At 37.8% G+C, this 12,708-nt stretch overlaps 1 protein-coding gene across 2 annotated transcripts in view; it reads left to right on the top strand.

Annotated features, from left to right (window-relative positions):
• LOC126354820 (receptor-type tyrosine-protein phosphatase N2) overlaps positions 1-12,708 on the top strand; it is a 394,642-nt gene that overhangs the window by 226,217 nt on the left and 155,717 nt on the right. For both annotated transcript variants that reach the window (XM_050004761.1, XM_050004762.1), the window contains exon 6: positions 990-1,104. In XM_050004761.1, the coding sequence (XP_049860718.1) occupies positions 990-1,104 (115 nt within the window). The remainder of the gene's footprint in view (positions 1-989; positions 1,105-12,708) is intronic.

Raw genomic sequence — 12,708 nt, forward strand, 5'->3', positions numbered from 1 at the left:
TTCCTTTCCAGTGCCCTTGATCCAGCCAATGCCATGTACAGTCTGGTCTGGTACTTCTCCTATTCCAGGGAGAACCAATCATACTCATTTACATGCCACTCCAAAAGGCATTTTGAAGCTACTGCTCCCACCCCAGGGAGTAATGTGTTGACTGCTTCTGTCAGCAGCTAGTGTAACCACACAGATATATGTGACATCATGTTGCACAGTGTTTGCACATTGTGCAATGGAGGCACAGGACTCAAAACCATACCAATCCCCATCATTAATCCATGAGGCAGATTCAAACCGGAGCTAGTCCAACTCTCTGTGTACTGAAAGCAACTGCTTTAAATCTCCCATTTAGCAGGACGGGTTTATGAAATTAGAAGGAAACTGATATTTAATCATGTTTACACCATAAATTACTAGAGAATTTATTAAACAGTTCAAATAAATATCCAGAGTACAGAAAAGACAATATTAAATACATTATAAACTCAATGGGAGATGGATAAAGCTCTAGTGAACAGTATATAAGACAATTGATGTAATGATTAAGGAACCATACTTGAACTAAGGAAGGTGTGATTGAAATCCTCATTAGGCTTTAATGATATGTGTGGAACAGGTTAGTCCTAGGATAATGTTTTGTAAGAATGCACTGAATAATTGCTCCCCCCCCCCCCCCTTCTTTGCAACTAATGCCAACTGTGGTGACACGCTAAACTCAAGGCAAAAAAAACTGAAAGACCAGTGTTTTTGCACATCACTCACTCAGGACTGAAACAGGTCAAAAAAATGGAAATCCACAGTATACACTTAAGTTTTATAAATGCTTTATTCACTACCCACACAGTTTTTTGATACCTTGTTGTCCACAATAAAGAAATGCTATGCTTTAGAAAACATTGCTACTGTAAAATGATTGTGTCATAGCAGTTGTTACTTAACAATTTCATTCTGTGATTTTCTATGTTAACCTCAACAAAAATTATGTTCTCTTACAGCCAGCTCCACAAAGCTTGGCAGTGGTGAAATTTACTCCAAGTGCTGCCAATCCACATCCCCAATTTGCTGACGAAGTATATTATCCACCAATCACCGCACCAGAACCAATCAATGGTAAATATGATTCTGTATGCAATGCTGCTCTCTGTTAGTGTTCATAGATCTCAGCTTGAAGTAAAGTATGAACTGTTGCTAGAATTCCACTAATCTGCCACTCCTCTATAAACTGCTATTAAATGCTAAGTGTTACATGCAAGAAGCTAATAAGAGAAAATGACATAAAAATGATGACATTGTGATGAAGAGATAGAGGTTGAGAGTACCTAAAAGTTACACCTTTTATATTTCATTACTCATTTTGGCTCTTCTCCAAGGCCAGTTTAAGGCTCAAACAATACAAGAGCTCATTTGTAGCACCAAGCTTTGAGAAGCACCAGAGGCACACATGTACAACATTTGTATACAGGGTATATAATTAATTAGCATAGAAAAGTGACATAGCTGTACATATATGATAATAGGAGCAAAAAACTTCCAGAAAACATGAGACTGTGAATGGGTAAGATAACTGCCAATGTGTGGATATGATTTGCCACGGGATCAATATCCAACATTGTCCAAGTTAGCATAAATGCGTTTAAAACATCAACTTTTTAATTAAGTCCCAATTTAATTTGGTGCACATTTCATCCAAGGCCTACCTTAACAAAAAATTCAATACCACTCCAGCACTTTAGGTGTTACAACTTAATGTACACTCATATCCATTAAATGTGGTGTTCTCTGTGTTGGCCTCACATTTTGCGATAACTCTGCATTTTTCTTTACAAAGGATTATTGTTTGTTTAAAAACCCCAGATCATCTTGTGAATCGTCTCAAAGCAGTAGGATTTACAGCCCCAGTTCTTCAGATGCATCAGTGGAACAGCTGTACAGTGGGAGCATTGTATACTTGGCTTTTGACCCCAGACAGAGAAATCCACAGGTCAGATGACCTTGAAAGCCAAGGTACAGGATGTAGTCAGCCAATCTATTTTGGGCCACACTTGAACATTCGATGTTTCCATATATCAGCAGCAAAATGTCTCTATGGCCTATCATGTATGTACCACAGTCATCAAGACTACATAAACTAAGGTAGTCCAAGGATGAAATTTGAGCCCAATTATATGGGGCTTAATCAAAAAGTTTACATTCTAAATACAGTTGTACAACTAGAGGTACATTTCATAATGAAGTTATTGGCAGTTTATAACCTAATATTCAGAAATATCTTATGAATAGTTTGTTTGGGGTCTCAGGTTTAAAGGATTAGCTGTAAGTATCATGCACTTTTTGTTCCACTTGGGCTTTATTTTCTGGACTTTGACATGGATGATGCAGTGCTCTAATATTCTGTCCTATCAGCTTTCTTGTACAATTTAAGAAGTTTTTAATTTGCTTTCTCCATCTATCTATCAGTGGTGTATTTTGAAGAATCATATGTCTGGCTATAAAACTTCTCAGGGGTACCCATTGGGGAAACTGAGTAGATGCCTTGGAGACTTTTAAATAGTATACTGAAGGTAGTTATGATTCTAAATCAGGTGCTTATGGAAGAAACAGTGTCACTGGAATAGCAAGAAAGCTCCAATAATTCAGACTCTGTTGTTCAGTGGTCTGGTAAGATATTATGGTTAGGATCAATTTGATCAGCAAAGCTGTGGACCTACCTGAAAGTTTTGGGAGTGTTTTGAAGAAGATGAGATCAGGAGAGTGTAATAAAAGTGTGATAACAATTACAAAAGTGCTTACTGACAATCTTGGATATCATTCATTCAGACTTTGAAAAAGAAGAGAAAATTTGGCCAAGAAGAGTGAAGAAGCAATTTATCTATGAGCCTAACAAAGATGCATACCACTCTTCAAGGTAAAATTTTTGCCTTATATACAGCTATCTGCTCACTAAAAGATGGATATGAGCTTATGGACGGTCATAGAAAGGGCGTCTGCTCCTATACAATATTCATAATCTGCACATGTGGGGCAGAGGAAAACTTAAAGCTGCATGCATGGATATTGAGCATTTAAATGATGGTGATGGATGTGACATCTGTGTGAAAGAACTAAATGATGAAATTTCTATCTTAGTGCCAAATCTTCTCCACTATCTTACAAGACAAAAGGCAATTTCATTGCTAATTTTTCCAATATGTTTGTAAACTTACAAAGCCTAACTTCACCTAAATCTATAGCTAGTGGTAAAAGGAGTTTTTCAAAACTTAAGTTGATAAAGACACATCTAAGGTCAATATTTTCTCAAAACCAATTAAGTAGACCATCATCTTTGCAAATTAAAAGTGATACCTAGAAGTCAATAGATTCAGATTCTGTTTTGAAAGATTTTGCCTAATTAATGACCAGCAAAAAATTCAGTATGATGTTTTTACGAAGGGGAACATTGTCAGTACATATAATGAAGAACTATAGGAATTATAGATGATTCTATTAATACAAAATTTCTCATTCAATCTCAAACACATTTTTGTGCTCTCCTTTTCAGTCACATACATGACAATTTTGACCAACAATTATCAATTTTCAACTACTTTCATAGCAAATTTTCTGAAATTTAAGTACCTGTTGGTAAATTTTCTTTACATGTAACATTCAGTTTATGCAGTGTTGTATGCTCAGCACATCAATATGAAATTAGTTGAGTTTTGTGACTCTGTCCCATTTTTTTCTTATGAAAAGTTAAGTATTTGTAAATTATAGAATTAAAAAGTTCAGTCATTAAACGAAAGGTATAACAAATTTTACATTTTCTTTCTTTTCACCCATTTTGACAGATAACACATTTCTGCTGACCCTGGAACTGTATAAAAGGTCTAGTTCTTTCTGCTCTCATGAAAACCTACCAAATTTCTAATACATTTGTTAATTGGAAATAAGTTGTTCCATCTTTTAATATTTAGCACTGAAATAAGATCAGATTTTTTTCTGTTACGGCAGAATATGAATGTAGTGCTTATTTTAAAAGAAAGGAAACCAACCCATTTATACACTCTCTAGACATATATTTATTTCTAGAGGTCTCAACAAGACCCAAAGGACAGACATCTAATGTTTTAAAGGAGAAGGGGTGGGGGTGAGAGGGCAGGAGTGCAACTGGTATGTCGCTTTCTGGGAAGATGGGATAAGAGTTCTGATATTGCTTCATGGGGCATTGTTTATTTTTGTTCCATTTAGTACACATTTTTTTCAATTTTAAATACCACTGGCATTTACAAGAGTTGTGCAGACAGTCAAAAAGTAATCGAGAAATCTGCTACCCATAATCTCCAGTCCACAAGTCCACAGTCCAGCTCATTACTCTGGAATAAAATGCCCTAAATTTCTATTTATAATCAAAAGGAGTCAGGAACTATGTCATTAAAAAAGTTTACTGCTCTAACAAATCAATATATTCAATAAAAGTTCACAAGCCCAAATTATTATTTTTGAAATTCATTAAAGTTTTCCATTCATAATTACCGTTCATTACAGTTGAGAGATGACTTCTACTCAAAGTTCCACGTACTGCTAATTATTGCTCCATCTATTAATTAGGTACAATTAATTGCTTGCCTTGAAAGTAGTGAATAAGCTACACCACACCACTTGCCTCATGGTTTACTAGAACACTACAGGTGGCATACAAGATAAAAACATCTAAACTGAAACACAGACTGTCCAATAAATTACCCATTGAAGAAAGTTCATCTCTACACATTAAAAAAAACATCTGTCTTCCCCTACAGTTTTTAGTTTTGCCCCTCTACTGTTCTCTTACCCACCATGGAAGTAATTCCCTGATGCCCTGATACCTGTCCTGTCATCCTGTTCCTTCTTTTTATCAGTGTTTTCCATATATTTCTTCCTTCACAAATTCTGAGGAGAACCTCCTCATTCCTTACCTTATCAGTCCAACTGTTTTTTTAACATTCTTCTGTAGCACTACATCTCAAACACTTTGATTCTCTCCTGTTCCATTTTTCCCACTGTCAATGATTTATACCATACAAGCTGTGCTCCATACATACATTGTCAGAAATTTCTTCATAAAATTAAGGCCTATGTTTGATATTAGTAGACATCTCTTGGCTAGGAATGCTGACAATGCTACTCTCCATTTGATGTCCTCCTTGCTAAATCTGTCTTGTGTTACTTTGCTGTCTAGGTACCAGAATTACTTAATTTAATCTTCTTTGTGATCCATAATTTTGATGTTAAGTTTCACACTATTTCATTTGTGTTACATCTCATTATGTTGTCTTTTTCCAGCTTACTCTCAATCTGTATGCTGTACTAATTAGACCAATCATTCCATCCAATTCTTCTTCATGTTACAGATTGTAGCAATGCTATCAGCAAATCTTACCACTGATATCCTCCTGCCCTGAATTTTAATATTTTATTTTATATCCATCATTGCCTCTTCAATGAATAGATTGAGCAGTAAGGGCAAAAGACTGAATCCCTGTCTTATACCCTTTTTAACCAGAACACGTCATTCTTTGTACCCTCTTGGTTCTTGTACGAGGTGCATTCAAGTTCTAAGGCCTCCGATTTTTTTTGTAATTAACTACTCACCCAAAATCAATGAAACTGGCGTTACTTCTCGATGTAATTGCCCTGCAGATGTACACATTTTTCACACCGCTGACGCCATGATTCCATGGCAGCGGCGAAGGCTTCTTTAGGAGTCTGTTTTGACCACTGGAAAATCGCTGAGGCAATAGCAGCACGGCTGGTGAATGTGCGGCCATGCAGAGTGTCTTTCATTGTTGGAAAAAGCCAAAAGTCACTAGGAGCCAGGTCAGGTAAGTAGGGAGCATGAGGAATCACTTCAAAGTTGTTATCAAGAAGAAACTGTTGCGTAACATTAGCTCGATGTGCGGGTGCGTTGTCTTGGTGAAACAGCACACGCACAGCCCTTCCCGGATGTTTTTGTTGCAGTGCAGGAAGGAATTTGTTCTTCAAAACATTTTCGTAGGATGCATCTGTTACCGTAGTGCCCTTTGGAATGCAATGGATAAGGATTACGCCCTCGCTGTCCCAGAACATAGACACCATCATTTTTTCAGCACTGGCGGTTACCCGAAATTTTTTTGGTGGCGGTGAATCTGTGTGCTTCCATTGAGCTGACTAGCGCTTTGTTTCTGGATTGAAAAATGGCATCCATGTCTCATCCATTGTCACAACCGACGAAAAGAAAGTCCCATTCATGCTGTCGTTGCTCTTCAACATTGCTTGGCAACATGCCACACGGGCAGCCATGTGGTCGTCCATCAGCATTCGTGGCACCCACCTGGATGACACTTTTCGCATTTTCAGGTCGTCATGCAGGATTGTGTGCACAGAAATGACACCTCTGGAGGCGATCTGTTCAACAGTCATTTGGCGATCCCCCAAAACAATTCTCTCCACTTTCTTGATCATGTCGTCAGGCCGGTTTGTGCGACCCTAAGGTTGTTTCAGTTTGTTGTCACTCGATGTTCTGCCTTCATTAAACTGTCGCACCCACAAACGCACTTTCGACACATCCATAACTCCATCACCACATGTCTCCTTCAACTGTCGATGAATTTCAATTGGTTTCACACCACGCAAATTCAGAAAACGAATGACTGTACACTGTTCAAGTAAGGAAAAGTCGCCATTTTAAGTATTTAGAACAGTTCTCATTCTCGCCGCTGGCAGTAAAATTCCATCTGCCGTACGGTGCTGCCGTCTCTGGGACGTATTGGCAATGAACACAGCCTCATTTTAAAATAATACACATGTTTCTATCTGTTTCGGAGGCCTTAGAACTTGAATGCACCTCGTCATACTGCATATAACCCTTCCTTCCCAGTAGCTTACTCCTATTTTTCTTGGAATTTCGAAAATCTTCAACTGTTTTACATTGCCTTCTAGGTGAACGTATGCTATGAACACATATTCATTTTTCTTCAATCTTCCTTCTACTGTCAAGTGCACCATGAGAACTGCCTCTTCAGTGCCTTTACCTTTCACAAAGTCAAAGTCATTGTTATCTAATTGATCCTCAATTTTGTTTTCCATTCTTCTGTATATTATTCTTGTCAACAGCTAAGATGTAGGAGCTGTTAAGGTGACAATTTGATAATTTTCACACTGTTGACCCTTGCTATCTTTGAAATTGAAAGTCTGAAAGTCTGATATGTCGCCAGTCTCGCAGATTCTACAGACCAACTTGAACAGTCATTTGGTTGCCAGATTCACCAACGACTTTTAGAAATTCTGGTGGAATGTTATCTTTTTGTTCTACCTTATTTGATCTCAAATCTTTCAGAGTTCTTTTAAATCCTAAGTCTAATACTGGATCCCCTATGTCATCTCTATGAACTCCAATTATTATTATTCTAAAATGCCATCTAATAAGTCCTCCTCCTCATAGACGCCTTCATTATACTCTTTCCTCCTACTTGCTCTCTCTTCTGTGTTTAACAGTGGAATTCCTATTGCACTCTTGACATTACCACCCTAGCTTTCAATTTTACTGAAGGTTGTTTTCACTTTTCTATATGCTGAATCATTCCCCTTGACAACCATTTCTTTCTCGATTTCTACATCTTTTTTTCTGCAGCCAATTCACCTTAGCTGCCCTGCATTTGCTTTTTATGTATACTGTCTTGGATTGAAAAATTTACCCCAGCACTGGAAGACTGTTGTAAATAGAAAACGAGAATATCTTATTCATGAATGAAGTCTCTGTTATGTGTATTTTTTGTGTCTATGAAACTTATGGAAAAACACTATGCACCAACTCATCTGTTGAAACATCCTAGCAGATTAAAACTGTGTGCCCGTCCGAGACTCAAACTCAGGACCTTTACTTTTCACGGGAAACTGCGATACCAACTGAGCTACCCAAGCTTGCAATTTGCAGCATTGTTCCCAGAATTTATTGGATTCCTTTGGTTTCAGCTGAGTGGAGGGTCTCAAACAAAGGCTTTGTTGACTCTGTGACAGTCTTGGCTGCAGATTTCTAGAGCTGCATTATTGGGTGGGTATTTGTAGGATTCTCCTTGCTAGATCAGGGGTGCACTATACAAAGGAAGCAACTACTCATGTAACAGAGTATTTGTGGAGTGCACATCAATTTTTTTGGGCTAGACAGTAGTCTGAGGTACTCTGATGAACACTTGCCAATTGATATGCAGACCACAAGCAGAGTAAACACACTTCAACTGTCAAAATTTTATCAGTAAATTGTCAAAGTGTTCATAACAAAGTTCCCAAATTTACTGCCCTTTAGGAAAGTTCTAGAACTCAAATTATCCTTGGGACTGAGAGCTGGCTGAAACATGAACCAGAAAATTGGGAGATATTTTGCAACTCATGGAACATATATCAGAAAGACAGACTAAACGCCATAAGAGTGGGAGTGTTCATCGCAGTTGACAAAAATATTTTCTCTATTGAGGGCAAAGCTGAGTGTGACAGTGAAGTTAAATGGTTGCATGTGATGGGCCTATGTGGAACCAAGTTAATTGTTGGATTTTTTACCACTCACTCAATTGTGCTGTGACAGTTCTAGAGTCATTCAAAGGAAGTCTATGGTCAGTAGCATGTAAATACCCAGATCATGTTGTACTAGTTGGAGGTGACTGTCACCTACTGAATACAGACTGGGGCATCTATGGACTCATTCCAGGCAGTTACAGACAGTCTTGTGAAGTACTTTCAAACAACTTTTCTGATAACTGTCTTGAGCAGCTAGTTCACTTACCCACACACAATGTAAATATCTTAGACCTAGTAGCTACAAACAGGCCAGACATTATCAAAAGCATCACTATAGAGATGGGCATTAGTGATCATGATGTCATAATAGTAACTATGGTTACGAAAGTTAGTAAATCAGTCAAGAAGGCTAGAAGAATGTTTCTGCTGAAAATGCAGTTAAGCAGTTGTTAACATCTCATTTAGACAATGAAATGACACCACTTAGTTCCAGTAAGATAGTGTAGAGGAATTGTGGAAAAAATGTAAGCAAATTGTAAATTGTGGCCTGGAGAACTCTGTGCCTAGTAAGGGAATTAAGGACAGAAAGACCCACCATAGTTTAACAATGAAACTTGGAAAATGCTGAGGAAGAAAAAGCTGTTGCCTCAGAGAATGCACATATGATGACAGGCAAAGGTCAGCGGAGATTTTTGTGTCTGTGAAAAAATATATGCATAAAGCAAACAACAACTACCACTGCCATATCTTAGCAAAAGATCTAGATGAGAACCTGAGAAAACTCTGGTCCTGTGTAAAACTGATAAGTGAGTTTAAGGCTTCCATCCAGTTACTCGTTCACCAGTCTGGTGTGGCAGTTGAAGATATCAAAACAAAAGCACAAGTTTTGAATTTCACATTTAAGAAATTGTTCATGCTTGAGAATTGTACAAACATACCACCATTTGACCACTAAACAGACTCTCTTATGGACAACATAGTAGTAAGCAGCTCTTACATAGAGAAATAGCTGAAAGATTTGAAAATAATTACCAGGTCTGGATCGAATCCCAATATGGTTTCACAAAGAGCGCTCTACGGCATTGGTCCCTTACTTACCCTGGATTGATCCTAAATCTCTGGTGCAGTGCAAAGTCACAAACAATTGGAAAAAAGCAGAGATGACTCCTGTTTATAAGAAGGGTAAAAGAATGTACCTGCAAAATTACAGACCAATATCCCTAACTTCAGTTTTCTGCAGAGTCCTTGAACATATTCTCATTTCAAATGTAATGAATTTTCTTGAGATCAATGGTACCCCACTGCAAACTGTTAACAGTGGTACGAGCATATGGAATAGGTTCCCAGATATGCAAATGGCTTCAAGACATCTTAAGTAATAGAACCCAGTATGTTGTCTTTGACAGTGAGTGTTCATCAGAAACAAGGGTATTGTCAGGAGTGCCCCAGGGAAGTGCAGTAGGACCGCTGCTATTTACTATATACATAAACGATTTGGTGGACAGCGTGGGCAGCAGTCTGTGATTCTTTGTTGATGATGCTATGATGTACAGTATGGTGTCAAAGATAAGTAACTTAGGAGGATGCATGGTTACTTGGATAAAATTTCTAGTTGGCATGATGAACGACAGCTATCTCAGAATGTAGAAAAAATGTAAGTTAATGTGGATGAGTAGGAAAAACAAACTCATAATGTTTGGATACGGCATTAGTAGCATCCTGTGTGACACAGTCATGTTGTATAAATACATGAATTAATGCTGCAATGTGATATGAAAGGGAATGAGCATGTGAGGATTGTGGTAGGAAAGGTGAATGATTTACTTTGATTTATTGGGAGATTTTTGAGAAAGTGTGGTTCATCTGTAAAGATCACACATAGGATGTTAGTGTGGCCTACTCTTGAGAACTGCTTTATGTTTTGGGATCCATACTAGGTCCGATTAAAGGAAGACATCAAAGCATTTCAAAGGCAGGCTGATAGATTTGTTACCGTTAGATTTGAAAAACACATTAAGTGGTACAGAGATGGTTTGGAAAATCATATGGGAATCCCTAGAGGGAAAGTGACATTTGTTTAGAAGAACACTACTGAGAAAATTTAGGGAACTGGCATCTGACTGCAGAACAATTGTACTGCCACCAATATAGATTTTGCATAAAGACCATGAAGATAACATATAAAAAATTAAGGTTCATGTGAAGGCATTTAGAAAGTCATTTTGCATAAGTAAAGCAACTGATTAATTAGTGTTACAAGGTGTCCTTACCATTCCCCATATGGGTGGCTTGCAAAGTATGTATGTAGATGTAGATGCAGGCTCTCATAGCAAGGACCTGCAATGTATTCTGAAACAGAGATCCATATAAGTTGCAGACCTTTGACTGGCAGCGGCAACAACAGTTTATTTTCTGGTGCCTGCCATAGAAGACAGGAGGCAGGCTTAAGTCATTCAGCAAAGAGGCTGTGATTTATAAACTCTCAAATATTTATCAACAATCCTCTCTTCAGCTTAAAACAACTCAAACTACTACAATTATGAAACTTCAGAACTATAAACTGATTGAGATATTTAAACCTGAATTTTCGGACCGTAAAAAAATTATAACTTTAAAATGGACTCCTAAAATGTTTTGATAATTTGAAAAGGAACGCTATAGTTTGAAGTCATGTAATAACAAGAGCTGTAAACAATTTTAATTAGTTTCATTGTGGCCACATGACTTGTAGCTTATACTACGGAACGAGAGAGCTGGTGCTCTATTAGTGTAAAACAAATCAACACCGGTAAGCAGGACTTTTAATGCCTTTCATGAGAGCCAGCACTGAGGACATAAACAAATGTTTGGACACACTCACAGGGTAGCATCTTCACAATAACACCATGTTCTCCTTGCATATGTCATAACAATTTTCACCGACCTTCTAGCAATAATGACTCCAATCTTCAAACATGAGCATCATTCACCATATGGGGTACCATAAGCAAGTTGCATCAACAGCCCATTAGGGAAGGCTGAACTAGATCCACCAGCACCTAGAAGCAACTGCTTTGAAGCCAAGTTAGCAGAACAATACCAAAGCATAGGGAAATCACTTATCCAGTGCTCAGATAACATAACATTGATAAACACTCCATACCATTGATGCTACATAGTATGAAGTAATACACACCATTATCTGACCGGTGGTCAGCAAGCCACAATCACTTTAGTACACAGTTATACCAAATTCGGAGTAGAGAAAGGATTTATGTGGAACCTCAATTCTCATAGTTGTAACATCATTAGTAACTTCATTGTTCACATCAAAACTATGCCACCCTATAGCCCAACATTTGCAAATTTAGCTAAATAGACATGATGCCTGAACCTGAGCGAGAGTAAACCACACAAAGCACTGACTCATATCCCAATTCAGCAATGTAATGACAGCAACAATCTGCACTGGTTAACAACCAAGGTAAAAGACAAGCAATCTAAAGTAACACCCGCAATTCAATTTTGTTCTTCATGCTATTCATCAAAAAAGTCATTGCAAGCCCCAATTGACCAATTTGTTCCATAAATGTAGGCATCCAATATCCTATGTGACACACAAAGTGGAAAGACCTACTGGTCCAAAAGAGCTGTCTCTGGCACTCACTACAAAAAAATCTGTCACTGTCCTGCAGTAGTCATACCACACAATGAAGAGAGACTGCCACACCAGCTAACTGCAACTCACTGGCCTGAAGCACTCACATGACAACCTGGACACTTGCCATGTGAGAGTGATACCACAGAAACAAGTGTCATACTGCACAGACACTGTGATTCAAATTGCCAAGTGGATGGACACCTGTCATGACACCAAGAATACAAAAACTCTCATATCCATGTGCAATAATAGTTAGTTAACCAGTCCATGACAGCCACACATTTCTGAGTATTTCTGCTTTCATGCCAATTCTCATTGCATAATGAAATAGAACTTAACAATTTCTCAAGTCTCTATGTTTTTTAACTATACTTATAATGTAGTTAACTATATATTATTACTCCATCAACATATGTATATTACAATGGAAATTTCTGTACCTGATTATCATTGAGTATAAAAAATAATCACAATTATTTTCTCTGTGACATCACTGGAAAATGTCATCATTTATTTCCATATCTACTAGGGCAGCTTATATAAATGCTCTTTAGACAATGGTGGAA

This window comes from Schistocerca gregaria, chromosome 3 (assembly GCF_023897955.1).
Source record: "Schistocerca gregaria isolate iqSchGreg1 chromosome 3, iqSchGreg1.2, whole genome shotgun sequence".
In the NCBI taxonomy this organism is placed as follows: domain Eukaryota; kingdom Metazoa; phylum Arthropoda; class Insecta; order Orthoptera; family Acrididae; genus Schistocerca; species Schistocerca gregaria.